The sequence below is a fragment of the Narcine bancroftii genome, chromosome 1 (genome assembly GCF_036971445.1).
Source record: "Narcine bancroftii isolate sNarBan1 chromosome 1, sNarBan1.hap1, whole genome shotgun sequence".
In the NCBI taxonomy this organism is placed as follows: domain Eukaryota; kingdom Metazoa; phylum Chordata; class Chondrichthyes; order Torpediniformes; family Narcinidae; genus Narcine; species Narcine bancroftii.
In genome coordinates, this window is record NC_091469.1 from 126,784,347 (window position 1) to 126,807,979 (window position 23,633).

The 23,633-nt window shown below is 37.7% G+C and overlaps 2 protein-coding genes across 5 annotated transcripts in view; both read right to left on the reverse strand.

The window, feature by feature from the left end:
- The window catches only part of LOC138763862 (G2/mitotic-specific cyclin-B1-like), a 51,801-nt gene extending 31,094 nt beyond the window's left edge, over positions 1 to 20,707 (reverse strand). For both annotated transcript variants that reach the window (XM_069938753.1, XM_069938757.1), the window contains exon 1: positions 20,623 to 20,707. The gene's annotated coding sequence lies outside the window, so the exon portion shown is untranslated. The remainder of the gene's footprint in view (positions 1 to 20,622) is intronic.
- The window catches only part of LOC138763855 (G2/mitotic-specific cyclin-B1-like), a 28,672-nt gene continuing 25,579 nt past the window's right edge, over positions 20,541 to 23,633 (reverse strand). For 2 of the 3 annotated variants that reach the window (XM_069938728.1, XM_069938722.1), the window contains exon 9: positions 22,897 to 23,114. In XM_069938728.1, the coding sequence (XP_069794829.1) occupies positions 23,004 to 23,114 (111 nt within the window). In that variant the 3' untranslated portion in view covers positions 22,897 to 23,003. Of the gene's footprint in view, positions 20,743 to 22,896; positions 23,115 to 23,633 lie in introns of those variants that run through there. The other variant, XM_069938738.1, reaches the window with a different exon arrangement.

Below are 23,633 nucleotides of genomic sequence, written 5' to 3' on the forward strand. Positions count from 1 at the left end.
TCAGAAATTGTTTCTTGATTTACAGATTCCAGAATTCGGAAATAAAACAGGAAGTGCTGTAAATACTCAGCAGGGGAGATCTTAAAAAGGGTTTTTGTTTTGCATCTATATTTACTTATGAGATAGACAGAAAGTTTATAGTCTCCTACCTGCAGGAAACATATCAATAAGAGTGCAGAGAAAATTTACAAAATTAAAAAAGGTATCAGAGAATGGGGGATTTGCCCGAGGTATACAAAGCTATGAGAGGTGTTATGAGCCCACAGGACCCCAAAACCCAGCAGCAATAGAAATTCATCAAGACACATGGATAAACAAGTTACTTTTTAAAAATTTTTAAAAATTTTTCACACTATAAACCACATTGATCAAGATACATACATTTTTCTTTTCAAATATATACAGTGTCGTTTTCTCACCCCCTCCCTCTTCCCATCCCACCCTCCCTACCTCCCCTCCCATTCATTTAAAGTTCAGAATCTAAGATACATTAAACCCATCAAACAATGTAGTCACTTAATAAAAATAAACAAGAAATTCCACTGAGTCAATTCTTTTCATTTCCTTCTCCTTCTGTTATTTTAGGTGGTAGATGTCCCCGGTAGGATTTCTCTATTGTGTTTCATGTATGGCTCCCATATTTGTTCAAATATTATAATATTATTTCTTAAACTATATGTTATTTTTTTTTTATGGAATACATTTATTCATTTCTATATACCATTGTTGTATTCTCAAGTTATCTTCTAATTTCCAGGCTGACATAATACATTTTTTTGCTACAACTAGGGCTATCCTAACAAATCTTTTTTGTGCACCATCCAAATCAAGTCCAAATTCTTTGTTTTTTATGTTACTTAGGAGGAAGATCTCTGGGTTTTTTGGTATATTGCTTTTTGTGATTTTATTTAATGTCTGATTTAGATCTTCCCAAAATTTTTCTACTTTCTCACATGTCCAGATTGCATAAATTGTTGTTCCCATTTCCTTTTTACAACGAAAACATCTGTCAGATACTGTTGGGTCCCATTTATTTAACTTTTGAGGTGTAATGTATAGCCTGTGTATCCAGTTATATTGTATCATACGTAACCTCGTGTTTATTGTATTTCTCATAGTTCCAGAGCATAACTTCTCCCATGTTTCCTTCTTTATCTTTATGTTTAAATATTGTTCCCATTTTTGTTTAGTTTTACCATTTGTTTCCTCATTCTCCTTTTCTTGCAGTTTAATATACATATTTGTTATAAATTTTTTGATTATCATTGTGTCTGTAATCACATATTCAAAATTACTTCCCTCTGGTAACCTCAGACTGCATCCCAATTTGTCCTTCAAGTAGGATTTCAGTTGGTAGTATGCCAACTCTGTGTCGTGAGTTATATTATATTTATCCTTCATTTGTTCAAAGGATAATAATTTATTTCCTGAAAAGCAATTTTCTTTTCTTTTGATCCCTTTTTTCTCCCATTCTCTAAAGGAAAGGTTATTTATTGTAAAAAGGGATTAACTGATTTTGCGTCAGTATTAGTTTTGGTAATTGGTAATTTGTTTTATTCCTTTCTACATGAATCTTCTTCCAAATATTGAGCAGATGATGTAATACTGGAGAATTCCTATGTTGTACCAATTTTTCATCCCATTTATATAATATATGTTCAGGTATCTTCTCCCCTATTTTATCTAGTTCTAATCTAGTCCAATCTGGCTTTTCCCTTGTTTGATAAAAATCTGATAGGTATCTTAATTGTGCGGCTCTATAATAATTTTTAAAGTTTGGCAGTTGTAAGCCTCCTTGTTTATCTTTCTTTGGCTTGGCTTCGCGGACGAAGATTTATGGAGGGGGTAAATGTCCATGTCAGCTGCAGGCTCGTTTGTGGCTGACAAGTCCGATGCGGGACAGGCAGACACGGTTGCAGCGGTTGCAGGGGAAAATTGGTTGGTTGGGTTTGGGTGTTAGGTTTTTCCTCCTTTGCCTTTTGTCAGTGAGGTGGGCTCTGCAGTCTTCTTCAAAGGAGGTTGCTGCCCACAGAACTGTGAGGCGCCAAGATGCATGGTTTGAGGCGATATCAGCCCACTGGCGGTGGTCAATGTGGCAGACACCAAGAGATTTCTTTAGGCAGTCCTTGTACCTTTTCTTTGGTGCACCTCTGTCACGATGGCCAGTGGAGAGCTCGCCATATAACACGATCTTGGGAAGGCGATGGTCCTCCATTCTGGAGACGTGACCCACCCAGCGCAGCTGGATCTTCAGCAGCGTGGACTCGATGCTGTCGGCCTCTGCCATCTCGAGTACTTCGACGTTAGGGATGAAAGCGCTCCAGTGAATGTTGAGGATGGAGCGGAGACAACGCTGATGGAATCGTTCTAGGAGCCGTAGGTGATGCCGGTAGAGGACCCATGATTCGGAGCCGAACAGGAGTGTGGGTATGACAACGGCTCTGTATACGCTTATATTTGTGAGGTTTTTCAGTTAGTTGTTTTTCCAGACTCTTTTGTGTAGTCTTCCAAAGGCGCTATTTGCCTTGGCGAGTCTGTTGTCTATCTCGTTGTCGATCCTTGCATCTGATGAAATGGTGCAGCCGAGATAGGTAAACTGGTTGACCGTTTTGAGTTTTGTGTGCCCGATGGAGATGTGGGGGCGCTGGTAGTCATGGTGGGGAGCTGGCTGATTGAGGACCACAGTTTTCTTCAGGCTGACTTCCAGGCCAAACATTTTGGCAGTTTCCGCAAAACAGGACGTCAAGCGCTGAAGAGCTGGCTCTGAATGGGCAACTAAAGCGGCATCGTCTGCAAAGAGTAGTTCACGGACAAGTTTCTCTTGTGTCTTGGTGTGAGCTTGTAGGTGCCTCAGATTAAAGAGACTGCCATCCGTGCGGTACCGGATGTAAACAGCGTCTTCATTGTTGAGGTATTTAATGGCTTGGTTCAGCATCATGCTGTTATACCATTCTGTTAATTTATCTAGTGCTATCCTTGGTTTCCCCCCTTTCCATAAAAAATTCCTTATTATTTTCTTTAACTCCTTGAAGAATTTCTCCATCAAGTGTATTGGCAATGCCTGAAATAGGTATTTTATCCTTGGGAAAATGTTCATTTTAATACAGATTATCCTTCCTATTAGTGTTAATGGTAAGTCTTTCCGATGCTCGAAGTCGTCCTGTAATTTTTTCATTAGTGGATAATAATTGAGTTTATATAGATGGCCGAGGTTTTTATTTATTTGTATACCTAGGTATCGTATTGCTTGCATTTGCCATCTGAATGGTGATTCTTTCTTAAATTTTGAGAAATCTGCATTATTCACTGGCATTGCTTCACTTTTATTTGCGTTAATCTTGTATCCCGACACTTCTCCATATTCCTTCAATTTCTTATGGAATTCTTTCATTGATATTTCTGGCTCTGTTAAATATACTATAACGTCTTCTGCAAATAAACTGATTTTATATTCCTTGTCTTTTATTTTTATCCCTTTTATTTTATTTTCTGTTCTTATCAATTCTGCTAGTGGTTCTATAGCTAACACGAACAATAAGGGCGATAGTGGGCATCCCTGCCTTGTTGATCTGCTTAAATTAAATTGCTTTGATATATATCCATTTACTGTCACTTTTGCCAATGGCCCCTTATATAATGCTTTAATCCAATTAATATATTTCTCTGGTAAGCTGAATTTTTGTAGTACTTTGAATAAATAATTCCATTCTACTCTGTCAAAGGCCTTCTCTGCGTCTAAAGCAACTGCTACTGTTGGAGCTTTACTCCCTTCTACTGCATGAATTAAGTTAATAAATTTACAAATATTATCTGTTGTTCGTCTTTTTTTAATAAATCCAGTTTGGTCTAGATTTACTATTTTTGGTACATAGTCGGCTAATCTGTTTGCTAATAGTTTAGCTATTATCTTGAAAACTGTGTTAAGTAAAGATATTGGTCTATATGACGCTGGTACGAGTGGATCTTTCCCTGTCTTTGGTATTACTGTAATTATTGCTGTTTTGCATGAATCTGGTAAGCTTTCTGTTTTATCAATCTGGTTGATTACTTCCAGGAGGGGAGGAATTAATAAATCTTTAAATGTTTTATAGAATTCTATTGGGAATCCATCCTCTCCTGGTGTTTTATTATTCAGTAGTTTTTTATTATCTCTTGTATTTCTACTATTTCAAATGGTTCTGTTAATTTATTTTGTTCCTCTATTTGTAATTTTGGTAGTTCAATTTTAGTTAAAAATTCATCTATTTTGTCTTCTTTCCCTTCATTTTCAGTTTGGTATAATTGTTCGTAGAATTCTCTGAAGTTTTCATTAATCTCCGTTGGATTATATGTGATTTGTTTGTCATTTTTCCTTGATGCCATTACCATTCTCTTAGTTTGTTCTGTCTTAAGCTGCCATGCTAGAATTTTGTGCGTTTTTTCTCCTTGTTCATAATATTTCTGTTTTGTCTTCATTATGTTCTTCTCCACCTTATATGTTTGTAGTGTTTCATATTTTATTTTTTTATCTGCCAATTCTCTTTTTTTAGTTGTGCCTTCCTTCATTGCTAATTCTTTTTCTCTATTTGCTATTTCCCTTTCCAACTGCTCTGTTTCCTGATTGTAGTCCTTCTTCATCTTGGTTACATAACTTATTATTTGCCCTCTGATGAACGCTCTCATTGCGTCCCATAGTATAAACTTATCTTTCACTGATTCCGTATTTATTTCAAAGTACATTTTAATTTGTCTTTCAATGAATTCTCTAAAATCCTGCCTTTTAAGTAGCATGGAGATTAATCTCCATCTATTCATTCTTGGAGGGATGTCCTCTAACTCTATTGTCAATATCAGGGGTGAGTGTTCCGATAATATTCTAGCTTTATATTTTGTTTTTCTTACTTTGTCTTCCATACGAGCTGATAAAAGGAATAGGTCTATTCTTTTTTTTTAATTTTTTATTTTTCACACCATAAACCACATTGACCAAGATACATACATTTTCCTTTTCAAATATATACAATGTCGTTTTCTCCCCCTCCCCTTGCTCCTCCCATCCCACCCTCCATACCTCCCCCCCATTCATTTAAAGTACAGAATCTAAGATACATTAATCCAGTCAAACAATGTTGTCACTCAATAAAAATAAACAAGAAATTCCACTGAATCAATTCTTTCAATTTCCTTCTCCTTCCGTTATTTTAGGTGGTAGATGTCCCCAGTAGGTTTTCTCTATTGTGTTTCATGTATGGCTTCCATATTTGTTCAAATATTTCAATATTATTTCTTAAATTATATGTTATTTTTTCCAATGGAATACATCCCATTCATTTCCATATACCATTGTTGCATTCTCAAGTTATCTTCTAATTTTCAGATTGACATAATGCATTTTTTTGCTACGGCTAGAGCTATCATAACAAATCTTTTTTGTGCACCATCCAAATCAAGTCCAAATTCTTTGCTTTTTATGTTACTTAGGAGGAAGATCTCTGGGTTTTTTGGTATATTGTTTTCTGTAATTTTATTTAATATCTGGTTTAGATCTTCCCAAAATTTTTCTACTTTCTCACATGTCCAGATTGCATGAATTGTTGTTCCCATTTCTTTTTTACAACGAAAACATCTGTCAGATACTGTTGGGTCCCATTTATTTAACTTTTGAGGTGTAATGTATAGCCTGTGTATCCAGTTATATTGTATCATACGTAACCTCGTGTTTATTGTATTTCTCATAGTTCCAGAGCATAACTTCTCCCATGTTTCCCTCTTTATCTTTATGTTTAAATCTTGTTCCCATTTTTGTTTAGTTTTACCATTTGTTTCCTCATTCTCCTTTTCTTGCAGTTTAATATACATATTTGTTATACATTTTTTGATTATCATTGTATCTGTAATCACATATTCAAAATTACTTCCCTCTGGTAACCTCAGACTGCTTCCCAATTTGTCCTTCAAGTAGGATCTCAGTTGGTAGTATGCCAACACTGTATCATGAGTTATATTATATTTATCCTTCATTTGTTCAAAGAATAGTAATTTATTTCCTGAAAAACAATTTTCTATTCTTTTGATCCCTTTTTTCTCCCATTCTCTAAAGGAAAGGTTATTTATTGTAAAAGGGATTAACTGATTTTGCGTCAGTATTAGTTTTGGTAATTGGTAATTTGTTTTATTCCTTTCTACATGAATCTTCTTCCAAATATTGAGCAGATGATGTAATACTGGAGAACTCCTACGTTGTACCAATTTTTCATCCCATTTATATAATATATGTTCAGGTATCTTCTCCCCTATTTTATCTAGTTCTAATCTAGTCCAATCTGGCTTTTCCCTTGTTTGATAAAAATCTGATAGGTATCTTAATTGTGCGGCTCTATAATAATTTTTAAAGTTTGGCAGTTGTAAGCCTCCTTGTTTATACCATTCTATTAATTTATCTAGTGCTATCCTTGGTTTCCCCCCTTTCCATAAAATTTTCCTTATTATTTTCTTTAACTCCTTGAAGAATTTCTCTGTCAAGTTTATTGGCAATGCCTGAAATAGGTATTGTATCCTTGGGAAAATGTTCATTTTAATACAGTTTATCCTTCCTATTAGTGTTAGTGGTAAATCTTTCCAATGCTCTAAATCGTGCTGTAATTTTTTCATTAGTGGATAATAATTGAGTTTTTATAGATGGCCGAGGTTTTTATTTATTTGTATACCTAGGTATGTTATTGCTTGCATTTGCCATCTGAATGGTGATTCCTTCTTAAATTTTGAGAAATCCGCATTATTCATTGGCATTGCTTCACTTTTATTTGCGTTAATCTTGTAACCCGACACTTCTCCATATTCCTTCAATTTCTTATATAATTCTTTTATTGATAATTGTGGTTCTGTTAAGTATACTATAACATCATCTGCAAATAAACTGATTTTATATTCCTTGTCTTTTATTTTTATCCCTTTTATTTTATTTTCTGTTCTTATCAATTCTGCTAGTGGTTCTTTAGCTAACGCAAACAATAAGGGTGATAGTGGGCACCACTGCTTTGTTGATCTGCTTAAATTAAATTGCTTTGATATATATCCATTTACTGTCACTTTCGCCAATGGCCCCTTATATAATGCTTTAATCCAATTAATATACTTCTCTGGTAAACTGAATTTTTGCAATACTTTGAATAAATAATTCCATTCTACTTTGTCAAAGACCTTCTCTGCGTCTAAAGCGACTGCTACCGTTGGCGCTTTACTCCCTTCTACTGCATGAATTAAGTTAATAAATTTACAAATATTGTCTGTTGTTCGTCTTTTTTTAATAAATCCAGTTTGGTCTAGATTTACCATTTTAGGTACATAATCTGCTAATCTGTTTGCTAATAGTTTAGCTATTATCTTATAATCTGTGTTAAGTAATTATATTGGTCTATATGATGCTGGTGCAAGTGGATCTTTCCCTGTCTTTGGTATTACTGTAATTATTGCTGTTTTGCATGAATATGGTAAGCTTTGTGTTTTGTCAATCTGGTTGATTACTTCCAGGAGGGGAGGAATTAATAAATCTTTAAATGTTTTATAGAATTCTATTGGGAATCCATCCTCTCCTGGTGTTTTATTATTCAGTAGTTTTTTATTATCTCTTGTATTTCTACTATTTCAAATGGTTCTGTTAATTTATTTTGTTCCTCTATTTGTAATTTTGGTAGTCCAATTTTAGTTAAAAATTCATCTATTTTGTCTTCTTTCCCTTCATTTTCAGTTTGGTATAATTGTTCATAGAATTCTCTGAAGTTTTCATTAATCTCCTTTGGATCATATGTGATTTGTTTGTCTTTTTTCCTTGATGCCAATACCATTTTCTTAGCTTGTTCTATCTTAAGCTGCCATACTAGAATTTTGTGCGTTTTTTCCCCTAGTTCATAATATTTCTGTTTTGTCTTCATTATGTTCTCCTCCACCTTATATGTTTGTAGTGTTTCATATCTTATTTTTTTATCTGCCAATTCTCTTATTTTAGTTGTGTCTTCCTTAATTGCTAATTCTTTTTCTCTATTTACTATTTCCCTTTCCAACTGCTCTGTTTCCTGATAGTAGTCCTTCTTCATCTTGGTTACATAACTTATTATTTGCCCTCTGATGAACACTTTCATTGCTTCCCATAGTATAAACTTATCTTTCACTGATTCCGTATTTATTTCAAAGTACATTTTAATTTGTCTTTCAACGAATTCTCTAAAATCCTGCCTTTTGTAGCATGGAGTTTAATCTCCATCTATACATTCTTGGAGGGATGTCCTCTAACTCTATTGTCAATATCAAGGGTGAAAGGTCCGATAATATTCTAGCTTTATATTCTGTTTTTCTTACTCTATCTTGCATACGAGCTGATAACAGAAATAGGTCTATTCTTGAGTATGTTTTATGTCTACCTGAATGATATGAATATTCCTTTTCCTTTGGGTGTTGTTTCTTCCATATATCCAAAAGTTGCATTTCTTGCATCGATTTAATTATAAATTTGGTTACTTTTTTCTTTCTGTTAATTTTTTTCCCAGTTTTATCCATATTTGAATCCAAATTAAGGTTGAAATCCCCTCCTATTAATATGTTCCCTTGCGTGTCTGCTACCTTCAAAAAAATATCTTGCATAAATTTTTGATCTTCTTCGTTAGTTGAGTATACATTGAGTAAATTCCAAAACTCCGAATATATCTGACATTTTATCATTACATATCTCCTTGCTGGATCTATTATTTCCTCTTCTATTTTAATTGGTACATTTTTACTTATTAATATAGCTACTCCTCTAGCTTTTGAATTATATGATGCTGCTGTTACATGTCCTACCCAATCTCTCTTTAATTTCTTATGCTCCATTTCAGTTAAATGTGTTTCTTGCACGAATGCTATATCAATTTTTTCTTTTTTCAGTAAATTTAGCAGTTTCTTCCTTTTGATTTGGTTATGTATTCCATTAATATTTAAAGTCATATCGTTCAACGTAGCCATTTCATACTTTGTTTATCTTCCCTTTCCGTTTCCTCATCATCACCTTTCGTGCTTTCTTGTTTTGAACACTTTATAAGACAACATTTCTAAAACATCAAACATTTCCGGGGGCGTGGCAAGATGGCGTAGGGAACAGATGTGCCTTCCAGACCTCTCCTGACTCTGATTTATTGTTTTGTCTTTAAGTGCCCGTTAAAGTTCTTTTAAAAGTTTATAAATAATAAGAGGTTTTGGATTAGTGCCTAATGGTTTATATGCAAATAAAAAGTAAAAGAAAATATTAACAGACTGTTAAAAAACTACATTTTCCGAAATTGTCTGAGCCTACTTGTTTACAAGAAGCCAGGTCTCAACGTAGAATGGATCCAGAGGAGGACGTGCAGAGTTCGGCATTGAAGCTTCGTTTTAAGCTGGTGAGGCTCTCTGAAGGTCGCACTCAACAGCTTTCAGAACAAGGGGCTGGACGGGTGCCAGTGTTTCGCATGGTGGCCACTGCAGGTGTAGTTGCTGAGGTTTTGACAGTTGAATCAGCTGGGGCGCCACCAGCTGGAGAGTTAAAGAGTTGTCATTCGACTGCTATAGTGGTGGCGCTGCAAAATGCATCTTCAATTACAATGGTTTTTCCAGACATCGATTCAGTGAAGATGATTAAAGAGATTTGGCTTAAAGATAACCCTGATCTTCAGTCTCCTGGCATTGCTGGGGGGACTTTGAGAGGGATTTTTATACAAAGTCAAACTGCTAGAAAAGATACTAAATTAAGGGAAGGGACAGAAGATCCCGCGGTCTCTAAGGAACAGCAAGACCCCATTATGCCTGAATCTACTTCTGTTGAAATGTCTGTTAAGGATCTTGAAGATAAGATATATTCTGTATCGAGTCACTTGGCTAATTTTGTGAACCTGTTTATTTCCAAGATTAATGCGATGGCGGAAGTCATTAATGGAGCTTTTAAGCTTGAAACCATTGAAAGATTTGAAATGTGTGATCAAGGTTAAGTCGATGCACAGGATCAACTGCAAGATGAAAATAGAATAATTGAAACATTGCAGATCCAAAATAAAAATTTCGCAAAAAAGGTTGATTATTTGGAGAATCAATCTAGACGGAACAACGTGAAAATTGTTGGTTTGCCAGGCATAGAAGGACCAGATCCAAGAAAATTTCTTACTGAATGGATTCCACGAGTGTTAGGACAGGATAAATTCCCTGAAGGTTTAATACTGGAACGTGCTTATAGAGTTTTAAGAAGAAAATCTTTTTCAGGACAGAATCCAAGATCTGTTTTGATCCATTGTTTAAACGATTGAGACAGAGAGACAATTTTACGTACGGCTATTAGAAATGCCCAGCAAAATAGATCTCCTTTGATGGTTCAGAATAATCCTGTTTTCTTCTATCAAGATTTGAGTCAAGAAATTATGTTTCAACGACGCGAATTTAATTCTGTGAAAGAACGGTTGTGGAAAAAAAGACATAAGGGAACATTCAGGTATTCTGCAGTACTGAAGATTTTTTAGGATGGAAATTAGCCAAAGTTCTTTGACAATCCTAAAGAGGTTATGGACTTTGCTCAGTCTCTACCAATCATGCAGTTTCAGGAACGATGTAGTCCTTCAAGGTCTCCAAAGAGAGTAGAGATGTAAGGTGGGATCCAGTTTTTTAAAAGAAATGGAAGCAATGGTGACCGAAGTGGTAACGTTGATTTAAAAAAATAAATCTTTTATCTTTTTTTTGAGAAGAGTTTAAATAGTTTAAATAATGATGATAGTTTAATGAAATGGGAGTTGGGAGAGGGAACTGGGTGGGCACTAGTTTCCAGAAGTCATCAGTTACCTGTGAGTTATCTCACACCCAATATTTTGGGGGAGTTACCGCTTTGGGCGGTTTAAACAGGAGGAGGTAGTTGTGACCTCCGACCTGTTTTTTTTTTCTTTTTAATTTTTGGGTTAAGAAGTGAAGGTTTTTTTATTATTATTTTTTTAAATAAATAATTTTTTTTAACTCTTTTTGTTTTCTGACTGTAATTGAGAGGGAATTAGGAGGTTTTTTTCTCTCCTTTCTTTTCTCTTTTTTTTGGGGGGGGTTTTCTCTTTTTTCTTTCTTTTTTAAGAGGATGATGTCACAGAAGATAATAAGTCAAAAATTGAGGATGTTGAATTAGATGAAGAGGAAGATGAGGGGAAAGGTGATAAGAAGAAAATTAAGTACAAATACATTGAGGGAGAAGAGTTTAATAAAATTAAGTTAATTTCGATAGAGAATTTTGAAGATGTTATAAATGAAGAATATGGAGAATTTTATGAGTTTGAATTTTTTTCTTTTTTATCTTTTTTTATATAAGGGGAGGGGAAGGGAATAAAAAGTTTATCTGATTGTTTTTCTAAGGGATGTTTTTGTTCTCTTGATGAATTATAAAGGAAACTTGATATTAATGGAAATTCTGTATTTATGTATTATTAATTATGATTTTTTTGAATAACAGATATGTGGTTGATGTATGATTTTAATATTTGAACTTAGTTTTAAAGTGGATTTCATTTGTTAAATACATGTATTATGTTTGATTTAAATATATGTTTAAGGGTATTATTTTAGTATTGATATTTTTTTTGTTAGTAATTTTTTTTGTTAAGTTTTATCCTTTTTTTGTAAGTGGGGTTTTTTCTATTTTATTTACAATATTGTTAATTAATTCTTCACTCTTTATTTTGGGGGGAGGGTTGGACTAATTTTAAATTAGATGATTAATGTTGTGTTATAATTATTGGGGGGGGGTTAATTTGTGTAGTTTAATGATGTAGTATTCTAATTTTTATTATCTTATTTTTTATTATTTCTTTAAATGTAATTTTTATTTTATTCATGTCATAAAATTTTAAATAAAGTTAAAAAAAAACAAAAAAACATTTCCCTTATTCTCCTATCTAAAATTTCTTTAACCCCACTATACCCTCCCCTTCCTGAGTTGCCCTTTATCCCTTGTCGGGCAACCACATCTCCCCTCTCCATTTGGATTTGCGAATTCACTCGCAAGCGTCAACTGATTTCGCAGTGACCGTAACTCCTCCCCACCCAGCCCCCCCAGAAAAAAATTTAATTTTCATATATAACAAAGGTCACTCTCTTAATTCCCTCCTTACTTCCTCTCTTCCTTTTCTTTCCCTTCTTAATTCATATCTATACGCTATATATTTTCCTTTAAATACGGATACACTCATGTACACACATATATACATACACACACACACACACACACATATATATATATATACCCATATACACACATACATATAGTTCGTGGTCATTTTTACTCTCGTTACATGTCTTCATCTCTCTGTCTGTTTTGTAGTTGTTCTGCAAATTTTCGTGCTTCCTCCGGATCCGAGAATAGACTGTTTTGCTGCCCTGGAATAACTATTTTAAGTACCGCTGGGTACTTTAGCATAAATTTATATCCTTTTTTCCATAGGATCATTTTTGCTGTATTGAACTCCTTGCTCTTCTTCAGGAGTTCAAAACTTATGTCTGGATAGAAAAAAAATTTTTGACCTTTGTATTCCAGTGGCTTTTTGTCTTCTCTTATTTTCTTCATTGCTTTCTCCAATATATTTTCTCTTGTTGTATATCTTAGGAATTTTACTAAAATGGATCTTGGTTTTTGTTGTGGCTGTGGTTTCGGGGCTAATGTTCTATGTGCCCTTTCTATTTCCATTTCTTCCTGTAATTCTGGTCTTCCTAGGACCCTGGGGATCCAATCTTTTATAAATTCTCTCATATTTTTGCCTTCTTCATCTTCCTTAAGGCCCACTATCTTTATATTATTTCTTCTATTATAATCTTCCATTATATCTATCTTCTGAGCTAACAGCTCTTGTGTCTCTTTAACTTTTTCATTATATTCTTCTAATTTCTTTTTTAAGTCCTCTACTTCCATTTCTACGGCTGTTTCTCGTTCTTCCACCTTGTCCATTCTTTTTCCTATATCTGACATGACCATCTCTAATCTATTCATTTTTTTCTTCTGTACTTTTAATTCTTTTTATTTCACTAAATTCTTGTGATTGCCATTCTTTTACTGATTCCATATATTCTTTAAAAAAAAAAATCCATTGTCTTGCCTTTCCCTTCTTCTTCCATTTCTCTATGTTGTTCTTCTTCTTCTTCCTCTGGGTTGGTCATCTGTTGTTTCCTTTTTACTCTCTTCTTTCTTGTTCTTGTTGTTTTCTATGTTCTCTTCCTGTTGTTGTGTTGTAGCTGTCATTCTCAGCTGTGGAGATCAACTCCTCAGCTGGTCCCCCCTCCCGTCAGTGTGTTTTTTTTCATGCGCGGTTGCGCACTTTTACTTGGCTCCGCGAGCCATTTTTGTAGTCCTGAGCTCGGGACTTCGACTGACCTTAGGGAGCGGGCTTCTCTCTCCGCGGCGGGCCTCCTCGGACAGGTAAGTCCTTCACCTTCTTCTTCCGACGTCCTTTCTTCTTCTCTTCTTCCCGTTGCTTTCAACTTTTCTTTCTTCGCTGCCATTTTCTTCCCACCTTTACTTTCACTTTATTTTAATTTTTATGTTTGTGCCTTTGTGTTTTGTGTGTTTTTTTTAAGTTTTCCGGAGAGGGCTGGAGTTCCCCGACCGGCCACTACTCCATCACGTGACTCCTCCAAACAAGTTACTTTTATTTATCTTTAAACATGAAAACAGGATGAAACTTTAACTTATTACTATTAACTTAACCCCCTTCTAATTGTAAGTGCACGGTTATGTAATGTGTATACAAGTTCAAAAAAAAAGTTATTTGATTCACAGTCCAATCTCACTTCTCACTCCTCCAAGTTCACCAGTATCAGGCAATTCTTATACTGTGCACAGAATTTAACATTTATGAACTTTACCAGGTTTGGTGCTTGAAAGGTAAATGGTTACTGCTCAGGAAGGTTCTTGTTGGTTTTCAGAGAGAGATTTGTTGCTCATTGGATACCCACAATTGATTCCTTCTGATCAGCCATGTCAGTGTCTTGCTGAAGAAACTTGCCCCATTAGAGTTTTCCAGACCTCTTTCTTTCAGGTCACCACAGAGTTCCTTTTTGTTTCCCTTATTTCAAGTGCAACATTATGCAGGCAGTCCTCTCCTCTTGTAAGGACCACAAAGGCTTTCACCAGGCTGAAGTAAGAATTCACAACCCGGCTTCAAAATATGTATTTTCCTCAAGCCTGCCAGCTTGTCCTGTTCTAGTCCCAGTTGCTGCTGAACTGTAGAACTGAACTCTCTCTCTCTCTTCTTTAGGCTTCTTCAGGTGGATTCTCCGCTAAGAAGGCGCCTGAAGAAGAGAAAGCGGCCCTTTCATTTGCCGTTCAGGTAGCAGCGCTAAAAGCGCAGCGCTGACCACCTTAAGGGACAGCTGCACCAGGATGCACATCTGAGCGCACACCGGCTCCTGTCCCTTGGGCTGTCAAGTTAGGATGGCTGGCTGTCAGCTGGGACAGCCAGCACGGGCTATCAGCGCAGGGACATCCTCCGCAGAATGTACCCACACTGATCGCTCTGCCCCCCGTCGGGGGAAAAGGAGGCTGGAGCAGCCAGTGGGGGAGTACGGCGCTCAAGTTGGGTACCTGCATTGTTTCAGCCAGCTCCCTTCTCCCCCGCCAGCCGCTTCATCCCCTTTCTCCCCCGCCGGCTGCTCCAGCCCCCTTCTCCCCTGCCAGCCACTCCAGCCTCTTTCTCCCCCCGCCGGCCACTCCAGTCCCCTCCTCCCCCCCACCTGCTGCTCCAGCCCTCTTCTTCCCCCGCTGGCTGCTCCAGCCCCCTTCTCCCCCGCCGACCGCTCCAGCCCTGCAGTCCCCACGCTGACAGCCCAGTCCCCTTCTCCCTTGCCAGCCGCTCTAGCCTTGCAGTCCCTGCGCTGACAGTCCAGCCAGCTGCCCCTGCCCCGATGTCCTACACTGGGGGAAGGGGCAGTTGGGAGAGGGGCTTCAGGCGCTTGCCAGCTGACTGTCATCCTGAATGCAGCTGCCTTCAGATGGCTGGGGAGGCCTCTATGCTGCGGCAATTATCCCTCTCGGAGGAGGGTTACAAAGTTTACCTTGCAGGCACCTCCTGCACATTCACGTGGCCTCCCAACAGCTGCATGTTGCCAAAATATGCAGCTTTACAAGCAGGGCATTTGGCCACCTGAAAGTGCCTTTTCTCTCTCTCTCACACACACACACTCAGAGAAAGCCACATGACCTCTTAGAATAGTTAACTGCACTCAGAAAGACTGCGGCTCCAGACCTAATCTTTCGAGTTTATTCACCTGTTGCTTTCCGAAACAATAATCCATTACTCCACAGCATGACCAATTAACACCTACTTGTGAAGTCCTTATACTTGTGAAGTCCTCAAAGCTTTTGCAAAGGCACTCAGAGCTTGGATTGTCTGACTTGAGCAGAGCTCTGGCATTTTAAATGAGATCTGTTTTGAAGTGTTTGTATGTGACCTAGACTAAAAAACTTACACTGCCACCATTTATCTCCTTTTAAAACATATCTATATACAATATAAAATAGAGCATAATCGGTCACAGGGATACAGATAGGGTAAATGCAAACATTTTTTTGAAGATTTTATTTATGATTTTTCAAATTCAAACAGTCAACAATCCATAATAATCCTTAATTTAAAAAAATATACTACATTCTCCAATTATATACAAGCTTCACCGTCGAGTTCAATTTCCATTCCCCTCGTATCCCCCTCCCCACCTTTTCTCAATTAATACATCAAAATCAAAATTAAATAGACAATCACCTGAAAGCAAAAAAAGGCAGCAATAAATTAGCCTTCATCCCTTATTCCTGTAATATTGATCGATATCCCTTTATCTTCCAGACAAGCTAAGGATATAAGGACCAAAAAGTAAAACAATCATCCTTAAAAAATTATACGAAAAGGTAAAAGCAAGCTCAAAGAGGAAACCAGGTCTTTGAGTTTTCGTGTCTCAACCTGATTAATATAGATCACCTGCCCGACCCCCACCTCCCCACCAAAGGAGAGGGGAGGCAGGAGTGGAGAGAGCAACAAAGTACAAGGAACCACACTATATCTTTGCACGTATTTAACGCAGGTACAGTTGCCTAATTTTAAGGTGTCATATTTCCTCCTTAAATTATAGGTAATTTTCTCCGGGGAAGACAGCTGTGCATTTCCGCATTCCAACACGCAATGCCAAGATGAGAGTCTGGCTTCCAGGTAACCGCTATGCACTTCCTGGCCACTGCTAGAACGATCAACACAAATTGGATTTGAAATTTGGACAGGCCATCGTAAGCCTATGTCCTTGCTGTTACCCAACAGGAACAACTCTGTGTCCTATGGAAACTTGGCCTCATCTTGGTGCATGACCAGGTTGAGTGCACCTAAAACATTGATCTGAAATTTCTGGCTTAGCCATGTTCGATTTCTGCGGCGCATAATACAACTGGTGTAGAAAATTATACTGCACCAGCCTGTATCAAGTATTAATAATTGAGGTCACGGTGTCACAACACAAGTCTGATCTGCACCGTTCATCAATCGCTACACTTAACTCTGACTCCCACCCTTGCCTTGATTTATGAAGACCTGGCTTTGGGCTTTCTGCTTGGAGTAAGAAATAAACCTGTACATGTTCCCCATTTGAATCAGGGCCTTCATGCCACTGTAGGACAGAGTTGGACATAATTTGTCCCTTCAAGAATACCTTAACTGAAGGTAGTTTAAGAATGTTCTGTTTGACTAATCATATTTATTTTTAAGATGTTCAAATGACATAAGAAGGCCCCCCCCCCACGTTCATAACAGTCTTCAATACCCTTAATCCCTTTCTGGCACCAGGTGTCCAGGATCTTGTTACCTATTGTCCATGGTATTAAGCCATTTGGACTCAGGGGTGTTTTTGAAGACAACCCCACTTTAAGTCCAATGCATTGATTAATTTTGTTCCACACATAAGAGTATGTTTTAATAAGGGGGTGTCTTTGTCACCGGATAACAATTTAAAGCCCCATTTATAAATAAAGCCTTCTGCTATCTTCTCACCTATTGTGCACAGGCCAATTTGTGCCCAGGATGGTACATCACCTCACTCAAAGAATGAAGCTATATACCTCAACTGTGCTGCCCAATAATATTTCAAAGTCTTCCCAGACTATAATCCCAGGTTAATTTCTGCATGGAGACCCTGGCCACCCTCCTGTTCCAAATGAATCTACTTACCGGTGAATTAATATTCTAAAGAATCTCTGGGGCAGTGCCATGGGCAAAGTCTGAAAGAGGTACTGAAGCCTCGGCTGTACATTCATCTTGATTCAATTGACCCTGCCCATTTCTTGTCCCAATTGATCTTGTACCTGGAGACTTTCCCATAATCCTCCACAAAAGAGCATTTTTAGTCATGTCCTTGGTTCTCCTCTCCACTGCCTGGAATGGTCTCTCTCTCATGAGTCCCATGGCTGTCACTACATCACACAAGGAGGGCTCTGAGCCCTCCTTCTCACTTTGCCTCCACAAAGTCCATCCCAGGCCTCCTGGCAATCCTCCTGTCCTCCACTTTCACTGCTGCCACCTCCATTACCATCACGGTCCCCATCACCACCTCTCCCATCGCTACTATTTGCCTCACCGCATGACTTCACGCTGGATCGCCTTGAGCCCGCAGCTTCCCAACTCGATGTGTTTCCTGGCTGCTCAGTCCCACTGCCACCTGCAATGTGCACATTGCATTTGAGATCACCCATTCTAATGCTCTCACCATGGGATGGGGGCCCTGAACCCCCACCTCCTACCTCCCACACTCTAGGCCACTCCACGGGGCTTTTACTGTCTGTATGCTGGTCCAAGGTGGTGTCACTTCCCCTCTCCGGATTGGCCTTAACCTCAGCCTTGGCACTCCTGTGGGGCAGGCTGCATCTTCCTTCCCATATCGTCCTCTGTAGCAGGTCTCAAGGCGACACTACAATTTTCTTTGCCACAAGGCACCTCAGATTGATCCCCTGGCATTGGAGCTGGTTCTTTGATGCTTTTAGTGACAGATTTGTTTTATTTTGTCATCTTCCTGCTGCTGACGTCTTCCAATACCACTGGAAAGTATTTTGATTAAAATAGTAATTTTTCTTCCCTATGGATCTGGGAGATCCAGGGTTTTGTCTCCTCTCACTCTCCTTGCATCACGTGACCCCAAAACAGACTTTTACCACTGAGATTGGGTGAGAAACATCAGTGAGAGCGAGAGGACATGGGCTGGGTGGTGAGAATGTGAAATGAGTTGCCAATGGAGGTGGAGGTCAGATTTCAACAAATAAGAGAAGACTGGATGGGAACATAGAAGGGGGTGGGGTGGTGGTGGAAGAAGTAATGGAGGGTTAGGGTCTGGGTTTAGATCAATGGGACTAGGTGGAATATATTTGGTATGGCTGGATAGGCTGAAGGGTCTTTTTCTGTGCTGTAGAATTCTATGATTTTAGGTCAGGCAGAAACAAAATTAATTTTTTTTCAGATCGATAATCCTTCATTGGAGTTGTTTGGTCCTGAAGGTTTAGCTGTTTCTCTCTTCTTCGTACAGCATTTCCTACTGCACTTTTCAATAATTTTTTTTTTAAATTTGAAGTTCATTGAACCCCTAACTAATTGGACTTAGACCAAGTAGAGAATTATATGATCATTCTTCTCAAGAGACTCCTTTACCACAAGGTTTTCATTCATTCATATCCCCTTTGCACATTCCTCAGGTTCCTCAACTTCCTTCAAAAGATTGTTTCAAAATACAGTACAACTCTGGTTATCCAAAATGGTCAGGTCTGGGCCCATTTCAGATACACAATGTTCGCAGAATTGTTTTTTTTAAAAAAAACAGTCCCATAGCAACAGCAAATCTCTAGTAATAGTGTTTAAACAACAAGGGAAGGCTTTTAAAGCATGAAATAATGTTTAATTCTCACCAAAACAACAACCTGAACAGAATAAGATAAATTCAACTCCACAAACTCAAAGTTCTACTGAGGTTTTTCCAAATTTTTTCTCCCCCAAACTGTGACGTCGGTTCAGCTCCAAAACAAAACAAAAAAATTGGATAACTGAGGATTTCTGATCATTTTCGATATCCTCATTTATCCAAAAAAATTCAGAGGCAAAAATGACATCATGTTTGGCTTTAAAATGTTTTGGATAAATGAGAATTTCTGAAATCCTCAATTATCTGAAAAAAAATTTTTGGAGCCGACTTCTGGCTCCAAAAAAATTTTTGTTAACTGAGGATTTGTATTTTATGACGGTTTCAAAACTTTCTTTGTTAAAATTTTTAGTCTGTTTAAAAATGGAGAAATATTGTACATCAGTTACATGCTCTTCAAATTTACTGTCACATTCTACCCAATACTTTGTTCATCTCTAATCATATCAACTATTCATGTTTCTAGCACCTTGCTATTTATTTTTCTCCATTTTCCGACTAAGATCCATTGTTGTTTTAAGGCTGACTCACAAAATTGCGGAACAGTTCATTTCTGTGGGTTCGAGATGACTGACAAGGCCAATGGGGCCTTCCACAATAAAGCAAGAGGTGCCTGACAAGATGAACAGGTTTATCAGGTGGTAGGCTCCTTACACAGGTCTTCTAAATGGACTTGGGGATCTGAAATGTTCCCTCTCCTCTTTGAATGTTCATGGATAGGCTGGAGGAGGAGAGAGGGGATGTTGCATTCCTTCCACGAAGCTGAGCTTTCTTCATTACTGACCACATTGTCATTAATTTTGGCTACCCTTTCTAAAAGTTCAAGATGTTGGAAAATTTACTGCCCAAATTTGGTCACATTGCACCCAATGTTTTGGGGTTTTTAAATGTACAAAAGCTACATTATCACCTGCTCAAGTTCTTTTTTGGAAAAAAAAGAAAATTTACTTTTTATGCAGAGGACAGAAAAGGCAGATTGCAGTCTTTTACATAAGCCCAGAGCAATGCATCAGCTTCACAGGTGTCAAAAGGGGTGGGATGTGTAGCACAGCAGGGGTCACCGAGCGCTGCAGCCCCCTGCTCTGCTGCCCAACCCCCACCACCCTACTCCCTCCCCCATTGCGCTTCCCCAATCAGCCCCACACCAATCCCACCACCACCCTGCTCCATCCTGACAGCACCTTCACCCCACTGCACTGTTCACAGAATCTGCAAACCCCATACACCGAACACTGAATGAAGTGGTGTTGCCATCAGCAACCTGCCATTCACTCCAAGGGGCAGCGTGAGGGCGCACAGCCTGAGAGCTCCACCGGCCGCTGTGACAACGCAACAGGGCTGTCACCATGATGCCGATCCACTTGCCTTCCTGTTTGGAACCACTTTCAGCAGTAATCCTTTATCGCAAGAGTGACTTTGCTCCACCTCTGACACTACCACCCTAGGCAGAGGGAACCTGGAGCTAGATAGACCAGCGAATCCATCTTTGGAGTTAAGTGAAGTGTCTTAAAATGCAGAGGAAACCTATCTTTGCCAATCATCAATTTTCTTTATAAAAGGGTCTTTTTGAGCTAGCAAGTTAAAATAATGAAAAACTGCAGATGGAAGTTTGAAATAATATAGGCATACTCCATTCTGGGTTTATAAATAGGCATGGCATAGAAAAATGAGAGTGTTAAGTTGAACCTTCATAATCTTTATGCTGGTTTAGCCTCATCTGGAGCAGGCATATTCCATTTTGGTTACTCATTATGGGATGAAGAGACACTGGAGACTTTCAGGCTAAGTTTCTAGGATGCAGGTCTTCTATAAATAAAAAAAATGGATTAGAGCTATGGGCTAGTTTCAGGTTAGATGTGATAGAAATGTACAAAATGATAGTGGAGAGTGATAAATTTGTCACTGGAAGGCACTAATAAAAGGGGAAAGAAAATTAGCAATAGGAGTAAAGGATATTCACACATTGTGGTGGCAATCTGGGAATTAGTGCCTGCAGCTGTGGTGGTGATAGGTTTAATTATGGACTCAACGGGATTGGATAAATATGTTGAAAAGGGAAAATGTGCAAGGCTGGGAGCGGAATTATTGAGTCATTCTTATGAGCTAATGTGCTTTCAATGGGCAAAATGAAGAGTGGCACTGGAGAAAGCCAATGACAAACAGCAAACTCTGGAAACAGATTAATTGATCCTGTCGAGCACCCTTAATTAACTTTCTACACTCTCCCCAATTTTACCTCATTCATTACTATTAAAATTCCTCCTCATCAAACTTGACCCAGAAACCTACACATGGAGTCAACTTCTCCATTAGTAACTACAGCACTGTCTTAAATCAAACCCAACTTTGTAATGTATCAACTATTGCAAACAACAATTGATCAATCATTTTAGTGATCAAGAAATTGCTTACGATAATTGGACTTCAAAATAGTGCCACTGGATCTTGCATCGGCATTTTGTGTTCACTTTCTGCTACTGGCTGCAGTTCCAAGATCAAACAGCTGGACTGGAACTAGAAAACGGACCAAAGCAAGTACTACCAACCCAGGCAGCACAAAGTGTCAAAGAGTTGTCCCACAGTGATGGATCAAGGTTCAACTTTTTTTATTTTTCACACTATGAACCATATTGACCAAAATACACAAACATTTCCCTCTTGAATATACACAGTGTCATTTTCTCCCCTTTTCCCCCCTCCCCACTCACTCAACGTTCAACATATGATACGTTAAACAATGTCAACACACAATGAAAATAAACAAGAAAATTGTGTCATCGACTTTTACATACTGGGTCAGTTCATTTAGTTGTCTTCTCATTCTGTCATTTTAGGTGGTGGAGGTCCACGGTAGGACTTCTCTTTTGTGTTCCATGTATGGTTCCCAAATTTGTTCAAATACTGTGATGTTATTTCTTAAAATTATGATTTTTTTTCCTCCAATGGAATACATTTATTCATTTTTATGTACCATTGCTGTATTCTCAGGCTATCTTCTGATTTCCAGGTTGACATAATACATTTTTTTTGCTACAGCTAAGGTCATCATAATAAATCTTTTTTGTGCTCTATCCAAATTCTTTACTTCTTATATTACTTAGAAGAAAGATCTCTGGATTTTTTGGTATGTTGTTTTTTGAGATTTTATTTAATATCTGATTTAGATCTTCCCAAAACTTTTCCACTTTCTCACATGCCCAAATTGTTCTTCCCGTTTCCTTCTTACAGCGAAAACATCTGTCTGATACTGTTGGGACCCATTTATTTAACTTTTGAGGCGTGGTGTATGGCCTGTGTAACCAATTATATTTTATCATGCATAACCTCCTGTTTATTGTATTTCTCATAGATGCAGAGCATAGTTTTTCCCATGTTTCATTCTTTATCTTTAGATCTTGTTCCCACTTTTGTTTGGGTTTACAGCTTGTTTCCTTGTTCTTTCTCTTGCAGTTTGATGTACATGTTTGTTATAAATCTTTTAATTATCATTGTGTTTGTAACCACATTCAAAATTGTTTCCTTCTGGTAACCTCAGCCTGCTTCCCAATTTGTCCTTCAAGTAGGTTTTCAGTTGGTGGTATGCAAACATTGTACCATGAGTTATACCATATTTGCACTTCATTTGTTCGAAAGATAATTTATTTCCCAAAAAACAATTTTCTTTTCTTTTGATCCCTTTTCTCTCCCATTCTCTAAAGGAAAAGGTTATCTATTGTGAAGAGGATTAGTTGATTTTGCGTCAATATTAATTTTGGTAGTTGATAATTTGTTTTTTTTTCCTTTCTACATGAATCTTCTTCCAAATGTTGAGCAGATGGTGCAGCTTTTCATCCCACTTATATAGTATATGTTCAGGTACCTTCTCCCCTATTTTATCTAGCTCTAATCTGGTCCAATCTGGTTTTTCCCTTGTTTGATCAAGGTTCAACTTAATGCATTTGAAATAAAACAAAATTGCACTTAAGGCTGTAAAATGTTTATTAGTAAAATTAAAAAAGTGACTACATTTATTTACAGTAGCACATGGTGCTGAGAAACAAAAGACTATAGAAGAGCAAGATTTGAAGCTATTTTCGAACTATCAGTTGTTTTGACAAGTTGATAATCACACCTGATTTTAACTGCGGAATGGTGCTGATCTCCATTAGCTTGCTCATGGCATATTTATTCTTGATGGTCTGCAGAAAATATTAATGCAAGTTACAACAGCTTAATAGGGTACAAACCAGAATGACTCGCATGTCATTACACGAGCATTCAATTTTTGCCACTCAAGATAGAGATCATTGCAATTTTCGACCTTGTACCAAACTGGTACAATTAGCAGCATGTGACATTTCATCCAAATTCACTCATTTACTATTCAAAGATAATAGCCAAACTTTTAGTTTTCTCTTGGATTCCCAAGAAGCATCAGTTGTTGAATGAATACTTGGGATTGAGTGTTCTTTCAATTAGCAATAATTCACCTGGTGCCCAACTGTCAACACCTTGATGTCAACTCAAACAAGCTTCCTTCAGTGCCAATTGAAAAGCAATCCAATGCAATGGGTGCAAGCTAGCAATTGGCTGAAACACGTTTACAAATGTTTTCTCAAAAACTCATCGTGACACTGGTCTGGTGCACATGAAATGCTGTTTCAATTCAGAAGAAAACGAAGGACAATGCAACCAAAAGGCACAAAACTGGCCATTGC